Genomic DNA, 22,893 nt, shown 5'->3' with positions numbered 1-22,893 from the left:
TGTCACGTATTACGTATGAAAACATACATATATATGATTTATTATTCATAATAACTTATATAATTCCATTTCTTTAATATTCCCTATACATTCTTCGAGAATTTCGTTAATTTTTCTTTTATATCTTATCTTATCTCATTCCTCTTGAAAGTTTTATTTAAAATATGTTTACATATCGTAAACAAATAATTCGATTATCGAATTCTGTTTTGCTGTATTTTCATTTTTCTCTGCTGTACCTTCATTTTTGATCTTTCAATGAAATTTCGTGAATTCCAATCGAAAGAAAGAGATAAAAAATTGGAGGAACTATTATATATATGTTTTACGTTGTAATAAGGACTTATTATAGTATATTATAAATTACATAATATATTACGTTGAAATAAGAGCCGAGACTAATGTTTTTGAATTAGTTTCGTTTGAAACGTTATTTTTCTCGAATCATTGATTTCTCGAGAAATCGATAGATTGAAATTTATTATTTTACTATCCGAATAAACGATATAAACTTTTGAAGTATTAATTCTCTCTTACGAAACATCGAATCATAGAAAAATATTGTACTAATCAACTCCCACTCTCGCTCCTATCTTTAAGCACATATATATAAGAAAGCAGATGGTACAAGAAATTTCAATGAGAGAGCGTTCTTCGTTCGGATTCGTACATTATTTTTCTTTTCGCTCGATCGTTAATTGCAACGTAAAGATGGATAAAATAAAAGGTAAAACTGTCGCAATTACCGGTGGAGGTAGCGGTCTTGGATACAAATATGCCGAGGATTTGCTAAAGAATGGCGCCAAGGTATGTTTTTAGAAAAATCTAAACATAATTCGATTGAAAATTCATTGAATTTTTAGAGTGTAGCCATTTTGGATCTGGCCAATTCGAAAGGTACCCAATCTGTGTCAACATTGGAAAAAGAATTCGGCAAAAATCGAGCCATCTTTATACCTTGCGACGTAACGAACGCTTCGCAATTCGAAGGTAAACATTGAAGGCTGTTAAAATGAGCTCTCATTTTCATGCTAAAAATGTACAATAAAAGAAAACAGCAAATAATTAACGATTACTCATCGATCTTCGCAGAGGCAGTAAAGAAAGTCATCTGTACCTTCAATAACATTGATATATTTATCAACAATGCCGGAATTTTAGATGAATCTCGTTGGGAAAAAATGATCGACATTAACGTCGTAAGTTTCTTCCGATTTCAATGTTTGTCGGCTTGATTAGAAGAAAAAAAAAAAGTTCTACTTTCAGAATGGTCTCGTTCGTGGAACCTTTCTTGTTCTGGATCACATGAGCAAACAAAATTGTGGCAAGGGTGGAACCATCGTAAATATTGCTTCTATCGTTGGCGTTTCTGACAAATTTATACCGGGCTTAGTTTATTCGGGAACTAAACACGCCGTCATTGGATTCAGTAGCGCTTTGAAGGTATATAGTATTAAGTTAATGAAATTTCGAAAGTATATATTTTCTTGCAATGCGAATTATAAATCGATCGATTAAACTTTTTTTCTCTTTATATATATTATATCTGGAAAGTTGTTCTCTTGTTCTAGCATCTAGAATACAAAACTGGTGTCCGTATATTGGTTATGTGTCCTGGTGTTACCGAAACAGATTTGTTCGGTGAGGACGGTAAGAGATTTACGAAAATAGTCGATACAGACTGCATTCAAAAGATTTTCGACCGATATCCTAAGCAAACGTAAGCGTGATACTTTTTTCCTAAATCTTTTTTCTGTATAAAATTTGTGTTATAATGAAATTTTACGCGTGTTTGGATAAAGGGTCGACAATGTCTCGCAAGCAATGGTAGATCTTATTCAAAAAGGCAAAAATGGAGCGATTTGGATCAGCGAGGGCGGGAAACCACCGTATCAGATCGAAATTCCTCATTACACGGAGCTTGTCGTACCAATTTAAAATGGACTAATATTATTATAGAAGAAATAATTAGTTTTTTCCTCTCTCTTTCTTTCTCTCTTTTTACCTATATATGTCTGTCAACAATTGTATTTTCTTTTTATAACGAAATGAAATAAATATCTCACACGCTACGATTTATGAGAACGTTTACATTCCTTTTATCGGAATCCATGAATGATTGTACGGCAATTAAACTAAACTTATACATAACGTGTTAGAAGATTGGCGTGTAGTAACAACGTAAGTGAAAAAAGACGTGTCGGAACGTGGCTCGTTAGAAAAAAAAGAAAGATCGCGCACCTTAGAAAAAAAGAAAAACAAATACGCGATGTATAGCCACGGAGCGATCCGTGTCCTCGATTCAATACTTTTTTAATATTTTGCATCTCTTTATGAGAACGAGGAAAGAATATTTGCCGTATTAAAAGCACAATACGATCTGTTTCTTAATTCATAGTACAATTGCAAGGAAATTGATCAGGTTAATATTTTATTTGTTTTTCCTTTTCTTTTTTCCAATACGATTACAAGAAACATTGTAAAATCTTTGAAAAAAAAAAAAAAAAAACAATGAAGAACAAATGACGCGGTTAAAAGTCTTAGGATTTGATCTGTTATGATATTAAAAAAGAAAAAACTCTAACGCAGATCGATTACTTTCTTCTTTGCGAGCCTATCACGACAATCAAAGTTCAAAGGTCGAGAATTAAAGATTTGGTTCTTTCGAAAGAAACAGTATCCACGAAATCCACTAGAATGGTCAATGAACAGAGAAAATTCGGAGAAATCTACGAGTTACATAGAAATCAATCTCGCGGCTTTGCGATGGAATGGAATTGGATCATTCGTCTGGGGTCGAAGATCGTCGTAGGAAAAGCAAAAGAAGATGAAGATTCTTTCGTATCGGTCGAAAAGAGCTGACATGAGTTACATATTGAGAGAAGCAATGAAGAAGACGTGACTCGTTGTCGTTCGATCTCCGTCATCTTTTTATTCGCCCCTCATTCATCCTTCGCTTTTTACGATTTAATCGTAAGAAATAAAATTATTTATCAGTTTAACGTCAATCTCGAAACAAAATATTGCTCGGAGAAGAAATATTGTTCGACTCCTAAGTGATTAACGGTGGGACAAAAAATTTCGTTTCGAAAAACAGAAAATGCAAATAAAGGACAAACGAGCGATCGTAACGGGCTCAGCGAGCAACTTGGGCTTGGCCTTTAGCAGAGAATTGTTACGCAATGGTGTAACTGTGAGTGAATATTTTCTTATCGAACGACGTTTATTTACGTTTCTGGATAAAAAAAATTAGTTTTTTTAATCAACTATTAAACTCGTAGTACCTCGGATTCAATTGTATTATTTGTGATTACGTAAACTTTATCAGTCGGTGTTGTGTGTGTGTGTGTGTGTGTATCATATATTTATAGTTGCACTTTGTAAAGAGAAATATTATAAATAATATTTAGTTTAAATTTCTATTCGTAGAAAGTCCTCTTGATCGACAACCGCGAGAAAGAAGGAAGAGAGGCGATGGAGATATTAAACTTTGAATTTGGGCGTAATCGCGCGATCTTTCTTTCCTGCGATGTGACGCGTAGCACCGATTTCAATGGTTCGTATAAATCGCATTTTACCTCTCATATTCGATGAATCAATAATTGTATAATAATTTCCGAAGAAACTAACAAGAGAGAGATCGTTTGCCGTAGTTACATTTAAGGATGCAATCAATATTCTTGGCGGTCTAGATATTTTAATCAACAACGCCAGCGTGATAAATGAGACTGACTTTGTAAAAGCTATAGACGTAAATGTGGTGAGTTCCTGTGTTCCTTTGATCGGCATTTCTCTTGATTATAAGTATAAACGTATGTGCACATTTTTTTTTTTGCAGACAGCTTTGATTCGTTCAACTTTACTGGGAATACAACAAATGCGTCGAGATTCGGGTGGAAAAGGAGGCGTTGTCCTTAATGTCTCCTCGATCGCTGGTCTATGTGCTTTACCAAAACTTCCAGTTTACTCCACTACCAAACACGCCGTGGTGAATTTTAGCCGCTCCTTCGCCGTATGCATTTGCTCCTTTAATTTGCATTTTGCTCGATCTTTTTTTTTTCTCCTTTACGATGCATTCTTCCCATTTTTCTTCTTATTTAGCAACCTTATCACTATCAGAGAACAAAGGTGAGAATCATAGTACTCTGTCCAGGCCTGACCGAGGCAAATCACGAAGATTTTCAAAGCAATCTTACGGATCCTCGAAGGTACCAACCCCAAAGGTGTGTATATCTCTTTGCGATTTTGATGATTTTTCACAGTTTCTTGATGATCGATTATTTTTCACGATCAGAGTCCAATCAGTTGCCCATGGACTGATCTATGCGATCAGATGCGCTCAAAATGGAAGTATATGGATAAGCGAGCAAGGTAAACCTGTTTATGAAGTTCAACTGTCCGATAGTTTACCGCAGAAGACGGATCAACCGGAGGAACAACAGAGTTAGATACTTGTAAAAAATACTTACGAGAAATAAAATGTTCTTTTTTCTACTTAAGAATCTAGGAAAATCTATAAATCAATGTTAGATTTGAGGAAACTGATATATATTTTTTTCAAGTCGGCTATTGAGGATTATATACTATCTCACGATCCGATCGTGCTTCGTTACGTTCTCCTTAACTCCTTATCGTTTTCGTACGATAACCTCATTGCTAATATTTTCAAGGACAGGCTAAAGAAGATTATCTTTTCTTTAATAAAAATTCAAAGTAGCACTACGTGGTCTATTACCTTTCGATAAATACTTCTTCGTCCGTTTCTTTTATTCTCCCATTTAATTTTCGAAAAACGTTTTCTAAGGTGATAACGAAAAAAAGGAAAATAACATAACGAATATCACTGTAATAATTTATTCGCGAATATTGACCTGAGTAAGATCCAACGAGAACCAACTCGAACCGGTCAACAATATCGCGGTTAAAAGGTCTAGCTTTTCATGCATTTTATCGTTTGCCCGTCCTTCGCGAGATGTGATTTGAAAAGAAAAAGAAAAAGAAAAAAAAAAAGAAAAAAGAAAGAAAAATGATACATTCTTTTTCTCGATAATGAACGGAGTGCGTACGACCGTTCATTATCTTTGCCTTCTGCCACACGACTCCTGTCCTATCGACGAACGTCGCGTCGAACATCGTTGGGTGCACCGTTCGCGCAATGTGCGCAATATATCAAAACATTGATATCGCGGTATATACGTAGATCGATGATTTCTTGATAAGTAAAGAATATTTCCACAACGAAAAATAAAGTCAAACGAAAAACTAGAGAGTTCTAAAATAACCATGATCTTGATCTTATCGTTATCGTTGTTGAATTATTGTAGTTATGTAAAAAGTACAATGGTCGCATCGATAAAAATCGTCTTCTCTTTCTGAGTGAATTGGACATCAATAAGATTATCTCATTCATGAAATTACATCACTCGTTACGTTAGATATCACACGATTGTTTCTCGAAGAACGCGATTAACCGTTTGATACCTTTTATATACTCATCTAGAAGGAAAAACAGCAAGATCTATAATGTTTACATAGTTTACTGTGCCGCGACTGAGAAAAGTAATCGTATTTCGACTACGATTGTCTCTTTATCGTCTCGCGGTTATCGCAATTAGGAAAAAATGTTACCATGACGGGAAAGTTCTCTCTCTCTCTCTTTCTCTCATTCTATTTTTTCTCTTTTATCACTTCTTTTTTTTGTTAAGTAGCAGAGCTATCGATAAACAACGCGTTGCTTCGATTCCTTCGAAATCGGTCTTTCTGCCTTCTCTCTCTTGCATGCACAAATGCGCGCGCGCATACACACGTTCCTTTTGACCAAGAAGCTAATCAAAGAGGAACCAGCCGTCCTCTTCCCTCTTCTTTCTCGAAACGAAGCGTGAAACGCCAAGTAGTAATAACGCGTCTCCGATTAATGTCATTCGATTCGTATAAATACCATTCGGGGAAAGCATCGATCTCAGTTTGCTTCTTTGCGACCGCTACGTTCGTTCTGTCATTCTTTTTTCGATTCTTATCGGTTTATTTATTTCGAAAATTCAAAATGGAGATGATAGGTACGACAAATTTTTCTAATTTTTCCTCAAGGAAAGTCAGAAAAAAAATGTTGAGAAAGGAACGATATAACGATTTCTAACGTTTGTTCATTTTCACAGCTAGCTCTCATGCAATGTCTTTCATTTATCCGATATAAAAGAGAAGGAAAAAGGAAAAATTATTGACCGACTTATTAAGGAAGTAAAGAATCACGTTGATTATCTTTGTAGCGCCACGGATGAGCAGACGACGTTCCTCGACCTCGGAAAGAGCCAAGGAATTGGAAGAAATCAATGGTTTCGTATCTGATAAAAATATTTTAATAACCGGCGGCGCCTCTGGTCTAGGTTACGCTTTCGTCAATCGCTTTTTAAAACATGGAGCAAACGTAAGCGATCATCGATCGACATATTGATTTAACTACGATCAATGGTATTCGAACGAGATAGACGATTCTTTAATGTGTTATAGAAAATAACTATACTCGATATAGACGGAGAGACTGGTAAAAGGATTAGCTTGGGTATAGACAAGTCGTACGGTGAAAACAAAGTATACTTCGTACAAAGTGACGTAGCCAAACAAGAACAATTGATAGGTTCGTTCGATCAAAAGTATCTCAATTCGAGAACATAAAGGAGAAAAGAATATTTTTCATTTCTATATATTCCATGTTTGTTTATCTTACAGAGGCCTTCGAGGAAGCGTCAATATTAATGGGCGGCATTGACATAGTGATAAACAATGCTGGAATACTCGACGAACGACGTTGGGAACGTGAGATCGCCGTGAACATCGTAAGTGAAAAAAGATATCTTTTACGATCTGTAATGCATCGTTAAAGACGTTAAAAAGATTTTTTTTTTTCTTAGACTGGAATGATCTCGACAGCGATGTTGGCTGTCAAATACATGAGCAAAGAGAACGGTAGACACGGTGGAATATTGGTGAACGTCAGTGAACGCATGAACGTCGGTAATACGGCTCAACTTCCAGTTTATGCAGCCACAAAACACGCGATCATAGGTCTTTCGCAATCTCTCGCAGTGAGTACCATCGATCGATTACGATTAATCTTCTTGGCGCTGAACTCGAATTATATTCTTAATCGTTACGTAACGCGTAACGAAACCAATTATAATCATAACGATACGTAAAAGTTTTATTTATCTCTTAGGATCCTGATCACTACGAAAAAACCGGAATAAGCGTGATAACGTTGTGCCCTGGGTTAACGGAAACCGGACTCACCATCGACAGTCCGAACAAATTACTATCCAGAGTAATGAAAGCGGATTTTGTGAAGAACTTGGAACAGGTCCCTATACAAACGTGAGTGTCGTCTCTATTTGCGATCTCTCTCTCTCTCTCTCTCTTCACCTCTAGCACGGATCTTCATATCCAAATTCCTCGATCTGTCCTATGATTGAAGACAAATTTGTTTAATCGACAGACCGTATGTCGTCGCTCAGGGACTATTGAATGTTCTACGTTTCGGTGAATCCGGTAGCATTTGGGTCATCGAGAGTGGTCGTCAACCTTACGAGATTTATGTACCAAATCCTCGTACTCTACGTCGACGTTATAAGAACAACATGACGTACGTCGAAACTAAAATTGGAAAAGGACGCACGATAACGAAAGTTTGCGACAGTGCTACGAGAACTAGCGTAATTTGTGCTTGATCGGAACACGAATTATTTCTTTACCTTTAATTTTAAGTTTCCTAAGCGAATTGCATTTCGAAAGTAGGAAGAAAATGCTCTAACAAGGAACGATAAGAAGTAATTAATCTGTAAGCTGTATACGAGTATATCGTTATGTACAGCTACAGGTTAATAAAAAAAAAAAGAAAGAGGTCGATTACTATTACAAAGATTATACACCGCGTATTATTTCATCATTTCAGTATTATTCATAGCATCGGGATTCACAATATCCGCTGTACAAAACAAAAACTTATCGTTGGAAAATCGCGTACATCGTGTAATAATATTTTCCCCATGCATAATGCAAGAAACTTAAAACATACTTTTTTTCTTCTTATCTGCCTAAGTTTATTATACACATGATTTGTGTTTTTCCTGTTTTTATTATTCTCTTTATACTTCGTTTGGCCGCATCGCCGATAGACTATGAAGGTTTACTTTTTTTTTATTATCATCTTTATCGTTATCATCATCATCATTATTATTATTTTATTATTATCATTATCAATATGTTATCATTACCATCATCATCATCATCATTATCATCATATATATATATATATTTATATATACATATATATATACATATACATATACATATACATATACATATACATATACATACATACATACACACACACACACACGTATGTATAACTAAATCTTGGCTTACGTTATGTATACATTTGTATATATGCGTGGATCTCGGCAAGAGCCATAGAAAAATAACAGTCGCAAATAATACACATACTTTTTGCCTTTTCCGCATTATTACACCGTTATCCTTCTTTTCAGACTTGTCTTCCTCCTTCTCCTACTCGTTTTCCTCGTCTAAGGGGCATTTATCATCCAGCTTTTTTTTCTAATTTTTTGTTAGTTTCACGACCATTCAAAGTGCAGCATCGTCGCGCGGATATAAACAACGCGGAGCGTATTCGAAATCGTAAAGACGAAGTTATATGATACACACACATGATTCACAAAGTTTCTTCGATCGAATGAGATATTAATGAATTTCACTTGATTCTTAAATATTGAACATGTAAAATGTATGTAACCCAGATCGAGGAAAAAAGAAGAGCAAAATTTGTCGGTAAAAACTATCGAAAAGAAGAAAACAAAAAAGAAAAAAAAAAGGAGAACGACGTTACCTACCTTTACTCTATCCTTAGCAATACCCCCAAACCGTTCACATACACACGACAAATATAATAAATCCATGCTGTTAATTAATGATGACGATATATCATCTAGTCTACTGGCGACAGGTTACATTCATTTTCCTTCTTCTATACCTTCGATAATTTTCGCTCATCCTCCTCCTCCTTTTTTCTCCTTCTCATTCTGAATCTTTACGTTCGAGGAGTCTCTCAACGAAGTTTTACGAATGAGAAGGTCAGCAGCAGACTCGACGTGCGTCATACAAGTATAAAGTATTCTTTTTTTTTTTTTCGTTCGTTTTAATTGTAAGTACTTTCTCGAATATCGCGTCGTTATATTTTTAATTCTTGCTGTTTCGTTTTGTTTCTTTCTTTCTTTTTTCTTTTTTTTTTTTTTTTGCAAACACACCGCTTTGAAATGGAAGAGTCGAGTGAAATGATGATTATGAAAGAGACCAAAGCCATATATTTACCGAAATATTATTTTTTTCTGTTTTTATAATATAGATCGATGAAACTCAAAATAGATGATAAGAAATTAAATGTTAGGCCACTTTTCTAATTACCGACAGTCGCAAAGTCGAAAGAATCTTTACCCTATGCACCAAAGTTAATTTTTCATGCAGAGCGATTCGTGTTTTGGTCTCTTCGCTGCGATTAGTGCACTCTTCACTGTTAAATGTGACTTGTACTTTCAATTTATAATCATCCCCTTAAAAGTTCGCCATCTTCTTATTGATCTGTTACGCACGGTACAACGAACAAACAATTCGTCGTATTCTTGTTTTTCTTTTTTCTTTTATCAAGTGAACAACGATCGTCTACGAACGCGTTCGATGACGATTTCGTACATAGGACAGTATCGATTATACATATTTGCATTTTAAAGAGTTCACACGCATTATCGTAAGTTTTATACCTTCGAAAGAATCTTCCATTCGCTTAAAACTAAATATTGTTTGTTTGTTTATTTTTTTTTTCTTCTCCTTCTTCTGTTGTAGAAACTTCTAGTCGGTTATCTCGAAATTTCGTCTGCGTATTCAAAAAATAAAACACGCGATAATTTAGCTATAGTAATAACTCCATTCTCAGCGTCACACATTCTTTTACGATTGATAAGTACCAACGAATATACTCAGTTTCTCTATTACACCTTTCGAAAAGATATAGAGAAAATACACGTGCATAGAATATATATATATATATAATTATATCCATTTACTGATATAATTATAAATACTATATATACATATATTCTCTCCATACTTAAGATACTTCCGTCAAACGAATACAAAGCAACATAGCTCAGAAATTAGCCATTACACGCGCGTCTACCTTTTTTTCATAAGATTTCTTTCTCATAAGAATATTTTTATTCCGAGACATCACCGAAACTGAGTATATTCTATCGGTGTTTATAACTAATGCAAATATAATTACCAGTATAATTTTTTTTTATCATTTTATTTTTTCTCTGCCACATCTTTATTGACCTATCTCGATCTACTAAACACTTATACGAAAAGACGTGATAATGATTACGATACGAAACGTATGGGAAAAATATTCAACTTGAAACGTCCCCGTAAAAGAATCGTAGGAAAAATGTTCTATAGAGAGAAAGAAATTCGCGTTTCGAATAAACTATAAACGAGTAGTTTTAAACTAGAACTTTTAATTTTTCGTCAATTTCTTCTCAATGCGATAAACCTGCCTGCGCTTTCAACGCCTCATATGAATTATATTATAAGATTATATTCAAAAGTAACGTCTCTGTTTTTCGCTCCGATGTCTGTTGGAGAAAAGAAAAAACTAAAAGCGCAAAGATCTTCTCTCGAGAACGCGCACGAACAATAAGAATATTCGATTATATAAACGATTATCAATGGACGATTCTCGATAAGAGAGAGACAGAGAGAGAGAGAGAGAGAGAGAGACAGACAGGGGGAGAGAGAGAGTGTGAGAGAAAGTGTCTGTGTATGCGCGCACGCGCACGTGCGCGCGTATATCGTGATCATTATCCAAAGCTAGGGAGGAAAGAGAAAAAAAAAAGAACATTTCTTCCCCATAGAGCAAACGTCTCCCCTACACCAAAAGAAAGTCTAGATGCGAGAGTTCTGTGCGCCAGCAGAGTCCCACGCGCGAGATTCTTCGCGACATTTCCTTCAACGACAATCTTTTAAAATTCATCAGATTGCCAATCTTCCAAACTCATTTTCAGTTCGTATGGGCAGAGCATATACCGTAAAAGCCTTATAATCTAAAGAATACTTATACTTAATAGCGCGTTGTTCGTAGTGTGGCATTTTCCAGGCTTTACGCCGTTCCAGTTACAAGACGGTTGTTCTGCTGCGACTGATTGGTAGACTGTTCGTTGGTCGCACGAGCTTGACTACCAGGATTATTATTCTGTTGTTGATTGGGCTTGCGATTGACACCTCGAGTACCTCTGTATCCACCACGAAAACCGGACGTACCGATGTTGCCAGCTCCTCTCCCGTACATTCCTCCCATTCCACGATTGTAGTAGCCACGGCCGCGAAAACCGCCACGTCTTGTCGAAGCCACGCCGAACGTCTCAGAGTTCAATTTCCTTTCTGTCCTCCAATCCGTACGCTGGAATCGTCTGTAAATACAATTTCTTCAATCGTTGACATCCAGGAACTTTTATTTATTAAACGATCAGAACTCGTATGCCAAAGTTATACCAACCCTTTACTCCTCTCGACAGCCTCGCAGCTAATGTTATCGAAGAATGATTTCGATTTATCATAATGAACGACTTCCGGTTCTTCCTCGGGTTCTCCCTCGCCTGCTCCAGTTTCATTACCGCTATCATCTTTCTTCTCATTATCCGTACCACCGTCGATTTTGGTCTTCGCCAACTGAGATCTGAAATCATATTCCTTTATCAATACTTGTACACCATAATAATCGAAATAATCCATAATAATCCATAATAATTGAAATAATGTGTATGCGATGCGTAAACAGGACACTTATACGTATACTCATGCCTGCATTAATATCGCATATAACTTAGTATCGCATGTTACACGTATTCCCACTTCTTTTTATGTACGAAGCGAAAAACGCCAAGTAAACATGCATGTATTTGGAAACTTAGTTGCACAGAGGATATACCTTAATTCCTCGAATTCCGTATTAGCTTGCTCGAAATCGTAATCGTTATCAAATTTGAGCGTGTTTTTAGATTTAGCTCCAGCATTACCAGGTTGATTGGCCCTAAAACCACCGCGTCCTCTACCTCGGCCACGTATATTTCCACGATTCATCCAACCACCACGATTTCCTCTGCCACCACCGGGGTGTCCACTTTGTCCTTGTATCGGACCATCAGATTTCATGGCGTCTCTCTTCATATCGTTATATTGCGACATAGCATTGCTCGTCTTGCCTCCAACATGTCTGTATGGGGGAAAAAAGAAAAAAAAGAAAAAAAAAGAAAGAAAAAAAAAAAAATACTCAACGATTAGACAAGCTTGCCTTGCTTATTTTTAAACGAATCTAGAGCAAAGTAACGAATTGTCAATGGCAATTAGTCAATCATCCTACCCTTCGTGATCACGGCGTGGAGGTTGAACGGTTCTAATGTTTGGCTTTTCGACGTGTTTACCAAGGCTACTTTGCTGTTGCTGCGGTTGTTGTTGTTGCTGCTGCTGTTGATGTCCTACTTGTATGCCCTGATCTATTGTAGGACTTTTTCTAGTCAATAATGAAGACGTTGGCGTTGTTGATCTCGATCCTCCGCTAATAAGATCCAGTACACCTATAGAAGAAGGATTAAATTCTTTTCTTTGATGTACCTCATAAAGTATAATGAAAACTGTCAGGCCAAATTTATTGTTTATTATATATTATGAATTTATATTTCTCATCGTGTATTGTACTACAACCTTACTAATGTCATTGCATCTTCGATTAAATGATTATTAGAATAATAGCCAAAACTACTTCAAATTTTAAACTGTTCTTGCTATTTCGTTACTCGACACAGCTTCATGCTTGTACGCTGCTCGGATAACAATTAATCGCATTGTTAAAGAAAAATAGGGAAATGCGGGTGCAAAGATAGTTTATTTTCCTTCGAATTCAAAATATAATTCATCCGAGGAAAATATTGCAATTCGTTCGAATATCTCTGCGCGTAATATATTAATATGATAAAATCACACATATTGAAGTATGCTTTTATTACTTTTCTGCTATACGAAAGATATTATAGATTAAGTCGATTAAAAAATTATAAACGTACAAGGAGGTTAAAGATACGTGTAAATTAATATGAAAGCACATATGTGCACACAGCGGAAAGCATTTGCATCTATACATTTGCACAATATTATAAAACATGTACTTATTGTAGTAAGAGAATCGTTCTAGCATAGAAAATATAGCATGTAGATACTTAGATCACTTGGGACAAACTCAATATACCGACAGAGAAAGTTAAGCGATGCGAATAGAATTCGGAATGAATCCAAGATGACATACAGTGCTTGCAATTACTAAAATTATTAGAAGAATTACAGATTACCTATTAAATGCAATCACTTTCAAATATATCCAAAATACATACAATGTAATGAAGTATGTAGCAAGCGTTTTTACCAAAAGGAAGCAGTAGGCATGCCATTGGCAAGGAAAAGATCATAGCAAAAACAGTTTACCATCTTCCAGAGATTGGTCTTTTGGTAATGGGTCGACATTGGCCGTCGATAGTGAGTTTGGGATAGAGATGGCATTGGGTTCAGCAGGGCCCAAGCTCAACTCACTTGGCTGTTTATTCAGTGGCCCGCGAGGATCTCTGGCAGTAGTCGGCATCCCCATTACTGGTCCCATAGCTCCCATGGTCATACCGTAAGGAGTTCCATATTGACCGCCCATAGGGCCCATTTGACCCATCATTGGATGAGCATAAGTCGGTTGCGGTTGATAAGATTGCTGTCCCATCGACGGTTGTACAGTCATCTAAGAATCAATCGTTTCAGATATTTTCAAAGCTAATACTTCACTGCGCGAACATACATTTTTTTAATAGAATGTTTCGAAACGTGCCAGAAAAATATAGATCTTGAAAGTAATACGCTACACTCGTACAATTACCTGGACGATAGCTGGATCATTTGGTATAGAGTTAACATTGTTTACAACTCTAATATCTTTTATGTCCGAACCACGAAATAGGATATATTCGTACACCTGATTTTGAGGAGCTACGGGTAGCTGAGTTTCTCGGTCTTCTGTTCCAAAGGAACGCACTGTTATAAAAATAAACAAGATTAGATTGTATACGACAATGAATATAACCTTACAAAAATATTGTCTCTTTATCTTTTGTATTTTCTGATTAAATATTTTATCGATTTTTTTAATGATGAAAAGATAATTGCGACATTGATTCTTATTATTTTTGACAAGAATAATTTAATTAAAAAGAAAAGAAAATAAAATAAAATAAAATAAAAATAAAGTCTACGACAAAAAGGAATACTTTGAAAATTTGAATAAAATCTGAAATATGTTAAAATAACCTTGAACCTGTACATTTTCTCTATATTTGAGTTCAATGATGGATGCCTCACAGAGTCGAAAGCAAGGACATTGAAACATTGTAAACAAAGAACTAAGCTAGAGATATAAACCTTCTATACAATGACTCTGTGTATGTGTAAAAACGATTATTTGAAACATAAAGCAAATACTAGCTTTTAATATAATCTGTCGACATATCAGAAGGGCATACACTACGTTTGCTTTATTAATTTCTGTTAATGGATAATATTTGTAATCTGGTATAATTTCATAAAACAGAACAATAATGGATCAAATTTAACGCAATTCAAAGTATGATTTCATTCTTTGAAAGTTTAAAGTGATAAATAATAAAAATTGTATTTATATGTACATACCATTATACATACATACACACATAATATGTGTGTGTTGTGTGTGCATTCACATACTTGTGCGCGCGCGCACACACACACCACGGCACGCAGGCGCGCGCGCACAGCAGACATACACACACGCGCGCACACACACACACACAGAGAGAGAGAGAGAGAGAGAGAGAGAGAGACAGATAAACGATACATCAAATAATATTTGTATAATCAAGTTTTAAAAGATTTAAATGTAACGTATCGTTATAAAGCTGATTGTTCGTTTGACCTCCAGAAAACGAAATGATTCGAAATGATGCCTTTATTGTTTGTATCTACAGAGTTCATAATAGTACACCGAAAAGCGATGAAGTCTCGTATATACCGTATATATGTAAAATATTATAAAGTAAAATGAAGCCTGATATATATTGGAAATAATTCGAAGACATAGATTAATCGAGAAACGTATAAATCACCCGTTACAAGAGTAGCGTTGGGAGGGTGACCCCGGTTGTTTTGCATTTGATCTACCGGACAAATCGAAACCTCGTATGATATTTTGAAGCATTTTCCAATTTAACAAATCTAAAGGAACGCTCGAGCGTTGACTTAAGATGAATTGAAAGGAAAAGAAGAAGAGAAAAGCGAGGGAGAGGGAGCAAGAGAAACAGAAGGAGAGAGAAAAGCGAGAGAAGAGGGTAAAAAGATATAGGAGGGAAAGAACCGGGAAATGGAGAAGCGGCAAAAGTAGGTTCGGTATCCATCTTGATTTTCGTACTCACCATTAGCAAGAGCGATTGTACATTCTTGGGGATCTACGGTAAATAGGCGACCCTCGTAACGAATATCCGCCTTCGATATTAAACTTATCTTTGAGCCAAGCTCCGGCATTCCTCCGCTCATCTTGATGCGTTTTCTTCGGTACGGTGATCGATGCGATATTCTACGATTCACATTACCATCTGACGAACGTAGCAGCTGACACCAATGGTCGACGGCGAACTGCCAAGTCTGCCAACAGATAGGCGCATGCGTCGCGCCCTCTCCCTTGATTATCTTCAAATATCGTAACTAGCTAGGTGGGCATCTAAAAAGAATTTCCGTTTCGTCTGTAATATCAATATTCTTTTAGAAATTAATTGCAATTACGCAATTACGATTTTATATTTTCCAACTGCACGCTCTAATATGTTATTAATCGATATACCATATTTACTTTGTTACTCTAATAATCGGAAAAATTACTTAAATGAGTCAACTATCAAGGAAATAAGTTCTTCGATGCAATCGAAATATTTTCTATTTTACTTTCACGCCCGTTTCGATCACGATTATATAAAAAAAAAAAAAAAAAAAGAAAAAGAAAAAAAAGAAAAAAAGAAAAAAGAAAGAAAGAAAAGGAAGATGATTTTTATTATATTTTTTGATTACGACGACGACGACGACTGTAATCAATGATAGATTTTTAATGATACTTTTCGAGTTTCAACGAAATCATATAGATAACAATCAGTTGATGATATTCAAATGATTTAGAATTTGATAAAGTGCCATAAAGCGGGAAATTTAACAGTAGTGAATATTTCTCGATATCAATAATCGCGTATAAAAGTTTTTATTATCGAAATTAAATCTTTCCAACATAGGAAATTAGGATTTAATTTAAGTGAAAGTTTAAACTACTGCGTGCGGTGCAACAGTATTCAACCTTTAGATAAGATATTTTAATCCTCTTCACCGAACTAAAAAATTTGTCTGCGTGGTTTCTTCAGTTGCTTCATTGACTAACGTCTTTTGCACATAGTACCTCTGGCCAAGATGGCGGCTACGTTAGGACGAATTTGTAAATCTGGTCTTTTAAAACCGAATTATGGAACTTTGGTTAGTCAGGTAAGAAAAATTGAAATAACGATTGACCGCGATTAAATACGTTTATTTGAGCAATAAGTAATAGATTTATGCTTCATTATTGGTCTTATATACGATTGACATAATTGACCAAGTCTCTAGAAGAAGTTTACTCGAACTGTACTACTTGTCGACTGCTATGACATTTTTATTCTTAATATTTAATCTCGAAGGCACCTTTCTTATTAATGCCACACAAGCGTATCGTGTTTTAGAAAGAGACACGTAAATTTCAAAAGTTTTAAAAGACATTTTAATACATGTTATGTAATAGTAATCTGCAGAGAAAATCATGATGCTGCCATCATTAAACATGTGTGAAAATTGTACAAATACAAAGTATAATTTGCAAAATATGATCGCGCGTTAAATAGTTTATAATGCGTATGTTAAAGCTATGTGTAAAGGATAACAATCTTGTTATAAGTAATGATATAACGATAAGGTATAGCATCCGTATAATTTTATTTCTATTGTGTAATTTAATCATGCGATAAATCTTAAGAATTCGTTATGATTTTACAGACCAATAATTTCTCTACTACAAAAGAATGGTCCAGAGGTCGAAAATTGGTAGGTGTTTATGAATTTATCGATAGGAGTTGTCCCTCTTACCTTGATCCCTTCCCTGTGACAACAATCTTCAACTTCTTAAAAACTATATATTTTTATAGTAAGTTATAATATTTTTCATTAAGTAATAACTCTTATATTTAATTTATATTTTTTACTAGAGAATATTTGTTAAACTATAATTTATTTGCCCTACTTTATACTTATCTTTTTATTCACAGTTAGTAACGTGCTTAGGAATAACGGCTGGAGGTATTGGCGCTTTAATTTATGCTTTGGATAGTTCTGTAAAAGCCGGCGATCTAGCGGCTCATCCTGGAAGATATAAATGGGATTTTTATGGAATGTTTAATTCGTTAGATCATGCGAGGTATGCATCCGCGTGTTAAATATATAATAAGTTGACAAAATGAGTGATTTGATCGTATTTTTTTAAATTTCAGTGTGCGACGAGGATGGGAAGTATACAAAAACGTATGTTCCGCTTGTCATAGTTTGCAGTATGTAGCATATCGTCATCTAATCGGCGTTAGTCATACGGAGAAAGAGGCGAAAGCTCTTGCTGCCGAGATACAGGTGATCATACGGAAAAAGATCTTCCATCGAAGACACGACTCATTGACAATTTATATACTTTATTGCTCGATCTTAAAACAGGTGAAAGATGGTCCTGACGCCACTGGAGAATACTTTATGCGTCCAGGAAAATTATCAGACTATGTTCCAAGTCCATATCCAAATGAGGAAGCTGCTAGAGCGGCTAACAATGGTGCCTTACCACCTGATCTTTCATTGGTACTCAATGCTAGGCACGATGGAGAGGTAACTTTTCTCTCTCTCTCTCCTCTTTCACGCATATATAACATTGTAACGGATTTATAAAATAAATCTATTTTTGCAGAACTATATATTCTCTCTGTTGACCGGATATTGTGATCCACCAGCTGGAATTAAACTGCAAGAAGGTCAATACTTTAATCCATATTTCTTAGGTGGTGCTATTGGTATGGGACAGGTAATTTATTATTCGAATACGCAGTAACGCCACCGTGTGTGATATCGCATTGCACGTACCGCGTTTCCCGTAATTCATTGACTCATTGTCCGTCGTACTTGTATGCAAATAACGAAATATGCGTAGGTCGTTTACGACGAAGTGTTGGAGTTTGAAGATGGTACCCCTGCCACCGCTTCTCAGATAGCTAAAGATATCACCACATTCCTTATGTGGACATCTAATCATGAATACGACGATAGAAAAAAATATACTATGAAGGTATAAATTGTTCCCTTTACGTTTAAATCTAAAGATTATATAATGTATAATTGATGTAATTGATGTTAATATTTTTTCAGACCATTGGATTAGGCATCTTTCTCATAAGTGGCATCATTTACCTAAAGAGGCACACATGGACTACTGTTAAAAATACAAAACTACTTTTCGTCCCTAAGAAGTAGTGTAATTATTTCGAAATAAATCCGTTGAAGCTTCAGCTTAAAGAAATTGTCTTGGCGATGTTAGCATCAAGGGATGTAATGTAGTTTTATAAATTAATTAATATAACCGGACATTTCTAGCACTTTTCAGACTCGGAAGCTGCCAATATAGCATTTGATGCATGTTCGATTCATTATAAATATCAAGTCAATAAACTTGTGCATTGTACATAAATATGCAAACAATGTTATCATCGGCCGACATAAATAAATTGTTAAAAATAATAAAGTTTGCTTCTAGTTTATAATCATGTCCGAACGTCTCACATAAAGTAATTTGATTATATCACGTTTGAGAATTACAAGCGTGTCGACACATTTAATAGGAAAACATTGATACGTACAATAATCGAGAGATAATTTTTCTAAAGAAATGTTTTTATTTTTAAGCTTCATTTTATCGACATAGAGTAATAATTATTTAATATGAATTAGATTACACCATTACATTAACAATAGTGTAATACTGAAATACAAAGCTGATCAGAGGTATGTATAGTATTTCAGGTAGTTAAAGTTTCATAACATTAGATAATAATAATAATTGTTCAAATACCTTCGTAATTCATACTTTGGTCTAATTGAGTATAGTCTAAATGCAATAACAGAGTATACACATAATGCAAATCAAAGGTGAGAAATCATGTAATTATTATATTATACTGCAAATAATTTATAGTTTTCTATCAGTGAGATTAAACACGAAAATAAAAACTAAAAAAAAAAAAAAAAAAAATCGTACTCTTGCATATTTAGTTCGATAAAAGGGGAATAAAACGATACAACTACTCATTCAAGTATTTAAATTAATTTTGAGAAAGCAAACTTGTCAACTTTGACAATAAGGACTTTTATACTCTTGAACTTTGGATCAGTATTGAATTTAAAATATAATATTCATAGTACATCAATTATGAAGCTTATAACATAAATATGTATTTATTAAGCATGTACACATTTTCTAAATGGATTACCAAATTTAAATATAATCGGAATATACATAGTCGTGTCGCATTTATACTGGAATGAAAAGGTAAATGAAAATGTAAGTTGCAATGCTTCATAGATCAATGTACTCCTGCCGGGTGCAACGCATATACCTTATATGTTACCCTACCCTCTACTTTGAATCAAATTACGACCTTTTATATTTCTGTTATGATCACCTTACGTTGTTTATTTATTAGACGACGTGTGATCCAAATAGTATGACATATCCTTTTGTATAAAGTAAGAGGCCGTATTTGGACGATGTCTCAATAAACGGACGTCAAATGTCCAATTTTATTCTGTTTATACAAGATTCTTGACAAATTAATTTCAATAATCTAACTTTTGTTAGATTTTTCTTAAATTAGATAGAATTTATCTACGTTTAGAGAAAACTCGATTCAACTTCTTGCCGTTTAGTCATATCAAAGCGATTATACTCCGATGACGATTTCGTTCCATGAACCGCTTCAACGTATCCGAATTACAAATTCGAGCTACCTACGCGTTACCAATTTTTTAATCAGTTTATCAAAATTTACATGGGTTTAGAAATTTTCGTGGCGATTCGCCTCTATAATAATTGAGACAACTCCATGAAATCATAATTTTAAAATCATAAAAGATGGCACTTATCTATAAACAGAAATATTAGTTGGCTTGTATTAGAGGCTACTTTTTGTTTCTTTTCCTTTCTTTCCTTATTCTCTTTTTCTTTTTTCTTTTTTTTTTCTTTTTTTTTTTCTTTTATTCTTTTTCTTTTTCATTTAAAAAACTTCAAAGGCATAAATTGTTCTTACTGATTATTATTTTTATTAGACAATCGGTGTATCCAGTTTAAGGTTCAAAATATTTGTTGTGTGACTTTTACTTTTTTATATCATAATAGCTTGAAAAGTTGGAATAATACGTCTTGCAAGCACATACCTCATAAGCATCTCAGAAACAGTAAGCGGTAATAATCTCTTAAGACGAGAAACATTACGGCTATCGCGCAACAGTTTTATTACCTAAAATTACAAATAACTTTTTACATTAGAAACATGCGAATGGTTAAACACGACCTAAAATTTAAAGGACAAACAGCTCTCGGCTTACCTAAACACAAAATTCATATCCAACTTTTCAAGCTATTATCACCTTTCTTTCGTAAAGGCGTTACATCTTAGCATAAATTTCCATCGGGCACCATTTTAGTATTATTCGGTACCTTTATTATCATATCTCGCCTCGTGCTACCATAAAAAGGAAGAAATGATAAATTTATGTGTGGTTAGGCTAAAAAGTACTGCCCTCTGGTGGCTGAGAAAGTTTCATATTTTCTTTGAGCGTCATCAAACGACGAAGCTCTTGTAGAACTGTCTTGATTGTGTATTCCCTTTGCCATTTTGCAAGTACCGGTACACTGCGATTATCGACCTTTGAGCAAATTACAATACAGATTTTATATATCAAATGTTACAAGATGACGGTAACAATGCCATAAAGAGAGAGGAAAAAAGATAAATACTTACAGCTCCGGTAGTGCTATTGATACAATTCATATTGATTCTGCTTAAAAATCTTACATTGGGCGCATCGTCTGGATATCTCTGACCGCAATCAATTTTCAAACTATACATTCTATTTTCGTACGGCGTCTAGAAAAAGATACATTGAAATGCGCTAACAACTGCATCCTATCAGACTTAAGATCGTCCGATATAAAAGTATCATCAAACGCACGACACTTACTCTGGGTGGTCCGATTATCATCCCGGTCCAATGTGTAAGAGTCATGTCGTCGTCATTTTCTAATCCCCAACTAATTGTACCGTCCCCTACACCTTTCTGACCCTGTTCTAATTCCTCCAGCAAGCGAAAGTTTCGTGGAACAACTGCGAGAAACATCAACTTAGAGAAACATCTATCATGCCAAAGGTTGAAATAATGGAAATTGGATTTGGTGCGCGATACAGGTTATGGCTCAGAGTATTAGGCATGCCGTAATCTTTCGATCGTCTTTCAAGTTTTCCGATCAGGCCGATCGAAAAAATGGGAGAGAATGGAGCGGCCGATATCGTCCGAGAGATACGAAAGTCGATACGAAAGTCGAAAAAGAACGAGGAGACGCAGGCTCTCAAGATAAATTGATACGTCGGAAACATGACGGGTCCCTAATTTGAAGGAAAGAACGGATCAACGTGTCTGGGTTGCGTCTGGGTTGCGTCCAGCTTACGAAAAGAGAAAAGAAAAGATAGGAAGAGGAAAGGAAAGGAAAGGAAAGGAAAGAGATTTGCAAAGGTGAAGATCGTCGAGGGATACGGCGATAAAAGGATTAAATCCATACCGACTAAGAAGCAAAGAAGAGTGGAAAAAATACTCACCTACACCGGTAGTGGGTACCGCCATATTTCTTATTTCTGCGAAGCACTGTATTTTTTCTTAAAGGAACAACAAGTTTAACGCCGGCCAATGCCGCGAGTCAATCCCCTTTCAACGTACGCGTATCAACTCGAGTATTAGCGGACTTTTCATTACCCAACTGGATGCGAATAAAATAAAATCTTAAGTTTCAAGTGCAATTCACTTTGCGAACATTCAGCCAACCTCCGCGAGGTTGTCTATTTCCACGAACTTTTCAGGCTCTAGAAAGGCTTCCTGCCTCGAGAAATTCGACGTCCAGCCGAACGTTCCGTTCGCTCACCGGTGTCGCTCTTTCCAAAACTCTTTCAACTTTCAAACCGTGTCTCGGCTTCGATCGAATCGCCATTTCGATCGAACATTTTTTCATCGGTAAGAAAAACGGAAAGCGGAAAAACGGACTCGATTCGATAGATTACTCGAAAAACAATCATCTTACGGACGATTCGAACGATCAACATGGCCGTCTCTTTTCTTCTCGTCTTCGTTCTACGAAAGAGAGAGGGATTTTCAAAAAGTTTCGACGAACGTTCTAGATAGATTCGTCTGTCTGGAGATCAAGTACACGATCGAAATGAAACATTGCCTTTGTTTCGAGAGATAAAGGCGAACAAACATTTGGGGGATCGATAGAGAGAGAGGAGAAGGAAGGGCACCGAGTTCGACTACGTACGTTGCTGAACGCGGGAGAAGGAAGTTTAGGGG

General features: G+C 35.5%; 4 protein-coding genes across 6 annotated transcripts; 2 read left to right on the top strand and 2 right to left on the bottom strand.

Moving 5' to 3' along the window:
- Positions 1-622: 622 nt before the first annotated feature.
- Positions 623-8,082, top strand: LOC122633601. The gene is made up of 13 exons (XM_043821635.1): positions 623-807; positions 864-990; positions 1,093-1,199; positions 3,839-4,012; positions 4,102-4,223; positions 4,295-4,446; positions 5,709-6,056; positions 6,267-6,424; positions 6,508-6,634; positions 6,727-6,833; positions 6,909-7,082; positions 7,214-7,368; positions 7,490-8,082. The coding sequence occupies exons 1-13, from the start codon at positions 640-642 to the stop codon at positions 7,719-7,721; spliced, it is 2,151 nt and encodes a 716-aa protein (XP_043677570.1). The 5' UTR covers positions 623-639; the 3' UTR covers positions 7,722-8,082.
- Positions 7,929-15,824, bottom strand: LOC122633653 (protein LSM14 homolog A). Of its 2 annotated transcripts, none has more exons than XM_043821793.1 (7): positions 15,597-15,824; positions 14,033-14,187; positions 13,597-13,897; positions 12,482-12,695; positions 12,050-12,334; positions 11,618-11,797; positions 7,929-11,531 (listed from the first exon to the last, which is right to left on the bottom strand). In XM_043821793.1, exons 1-7 carry the CDS (start codon positions 15,715-15,717, stop codon positions 11,222-11,224), a joined length of 1,566 nt encoding a protein of 521 aa, XP_043677728.1. In that variant the 5' UTR covers positions 15,718-15,824; the 3' UTR covers positions 7,929-11,221. The 2 variants fall into 2 exon arrangements, with proteins under 2 accessions (XP_043677728.1, XP_043677729.1); XM_043821794.1 differs by having other exon boundaries at positions 13,702-13,897.
- A 744-nt stretch (positions 15,825-16,568) lies between these two features.
- On the top strand, positions 16,569-19,024 carry LOC122633406 (cytochrome c1, heme protein, mitochondrial). The gene is made up of 8 exons (XM_043821235.1): positions 16,569-16,704; positions 17,248-17,295; positions 17,517-17,665; positions 17,739-17,871; positions 17,953-18,117; positions 18,197-18,310; positions 18,437-18,571; positions 18,652-19,024. The coding sequence occupies exons 1-8, from the start codon at positions 16,633-16,635 to the stop codon at positions 18,754-18,756; spliced, it is 921 nt and encodes a 306-aa protein (XP_043677170.1). The 5' UTR covers positions 16,569-16,632; the 3' UTR covers positions 18,757-19,024.
- Positions 19,025-19,706: 682 nt separating this feature from the next.
- LOC122633409 (ubiquitin-conjugating enzyme E2 variant 2) lies at positions 19,707-22,413 on the bottom strand. 2 transcript variants are annotated; one of them, XR_006328101.1, is made up of 5 exons: positions 22,152-22,413; positions 21,520-21,662; positions 21,300-21,425; positions 20,884-21,204; positions 19,707-20,795 (listed from the first exon to the last, which is right to left on the bottom strand). XR_006328101.1 is itself a non-coding variant. In XM_043821241.1 (4 exons), the coding sequence occupies exons 1-4, from the start codon at positions 22,174-22,176 to the stop codon at positions 21,064-21,066; spliced, it is 435 nt and encodes a 144-aa protein (XP_043677176.1). In that variant the 5' UTR covers positions 22,177-22,413; the 3' UTR covers positions 19,707-21,063. The 2 variants fall into 2 exon arrangements, 1 of the variants encoding a protein (XP_043677176.1); XM_043821241.1 differs by having other exon boundaries at positions 19,707-21,204.
- Positions 22,414-22,893: the final 480 nt, after the last annotated feature.

This window comes from Vespula pensylvanica, chromosome 12 (genome assembly GCF_014466175.1).
Source record: "Vespula pensylvanica isolate Volc-1 chromosome 12, ASM1446617v1, whole genome shotgun sequence".
In the NCBI taxonomy this organism is placed as follows: Eukaryota; Metazoa; Arthropoda; class Insecta; order Hymenoptera; family Vespidae; genus Vespula; species Vespula pensylvanica.
Note: the sequence above shows the minus strand (reverse complement) of the source record. Positions and strands in the feature narration are given on the sequence as shown.

What these genes read in the sequence shown, in the direction of transcription:
- LOC122633406 (XM_043821235.1), top strand. Translation starts at nt 16,633, where the DNA reads ATGGCGGCTACGTTAGGACGAATTTGTAAATCTGGTCTTTTAAAACCG. An exon ending in CTCTTGCTGCCGAGATACAG is followed by an intron (nt 17,872 to 17,952) that starts GTGATCATACGG and finishes ATCTTAAAACAG; the next exon opens with GTGAAAGATGGTCCTGACGC. An exon ending in GTGCTATTGGTATGGGACAG is followed by an intron (nt 18,311 to 18,436) that starts GTAATTTATTAT and finishes AAATATGCGTAG; the next exon opens with GTCGTTTACGACGAAGTGTT.
- LOC122633601 (XM_043821635.1), top strand. Translation starts at nt 640, where the DNA reads ATGAGAGAGCGTTCTTCGTTCGGATTCGTACATTATTTTTCTTTTCGC. An exon ending in TTTTAAAACATGGAGCAAAC is followed by an intron (nt 6,425 to 6,507) that starts GTAAGCGATCAT and finishes AATGTGTTATAG; the next exon opens with AAAATAACTATACTCGATAT. An exon ending in GTGAGATCGCCGTGAACATC is followed by an intron (nt 6,834 to 6,908) that starts GTAAGTGAAAAA and finishes TTTTTTTCTTAG; the next exon opens with ACTGGAATGATCTCGACAGC.
- LOC122633653 (XM_043821793.1), bottom strand. Translation starts at nt 15,717, where the DNA reads ATGAGCGGAGGAATGCCGGAGCTTGGCTCAAAGATAAGTTTAATATCG. An exon ending in TACAATCGCTCTTGCTAATG is followed by an intron (nt 14,188 to 15,596) that starts GTGAGTACGAAA and finishes TTTTTATAACAG; the next exon opens with TGCGTTCCTTTGGAACAGAA. An exon ending in ATGATCCAGCTATCGTCCAG is followed by an intron (nt 13,898 to 14,032) that starts GTAATTGTACGA and finishes ATTGATTCTTAG; the next exon opens with ATGACTGTACAACCGTCGAT.
- LOC122633409 (XM_043821241.1), bottom strand. Translation starts at nt 22,176, where the DNA reads ATGGCGGTACCCACTACCGGTGTAG. An exon ending in GGTACCCACTACCGGTGTAG is followed by an intron (nt 21,663 to 22,151) that starts GTGAGTATTTTT and finishes TGTTTCTCGCAG; the next exon opens with TTGTTCCACGAAACTTTCGC. An exon ending in TGATAATCGGACCACCCAGA is followed by an intron (nt 21,426 to 21,519) that starts GTAAGTGTCGTG and finishes ATCTTTTTCTAG; the next exon opens with ACGCCGTACGAAAATAGAAT.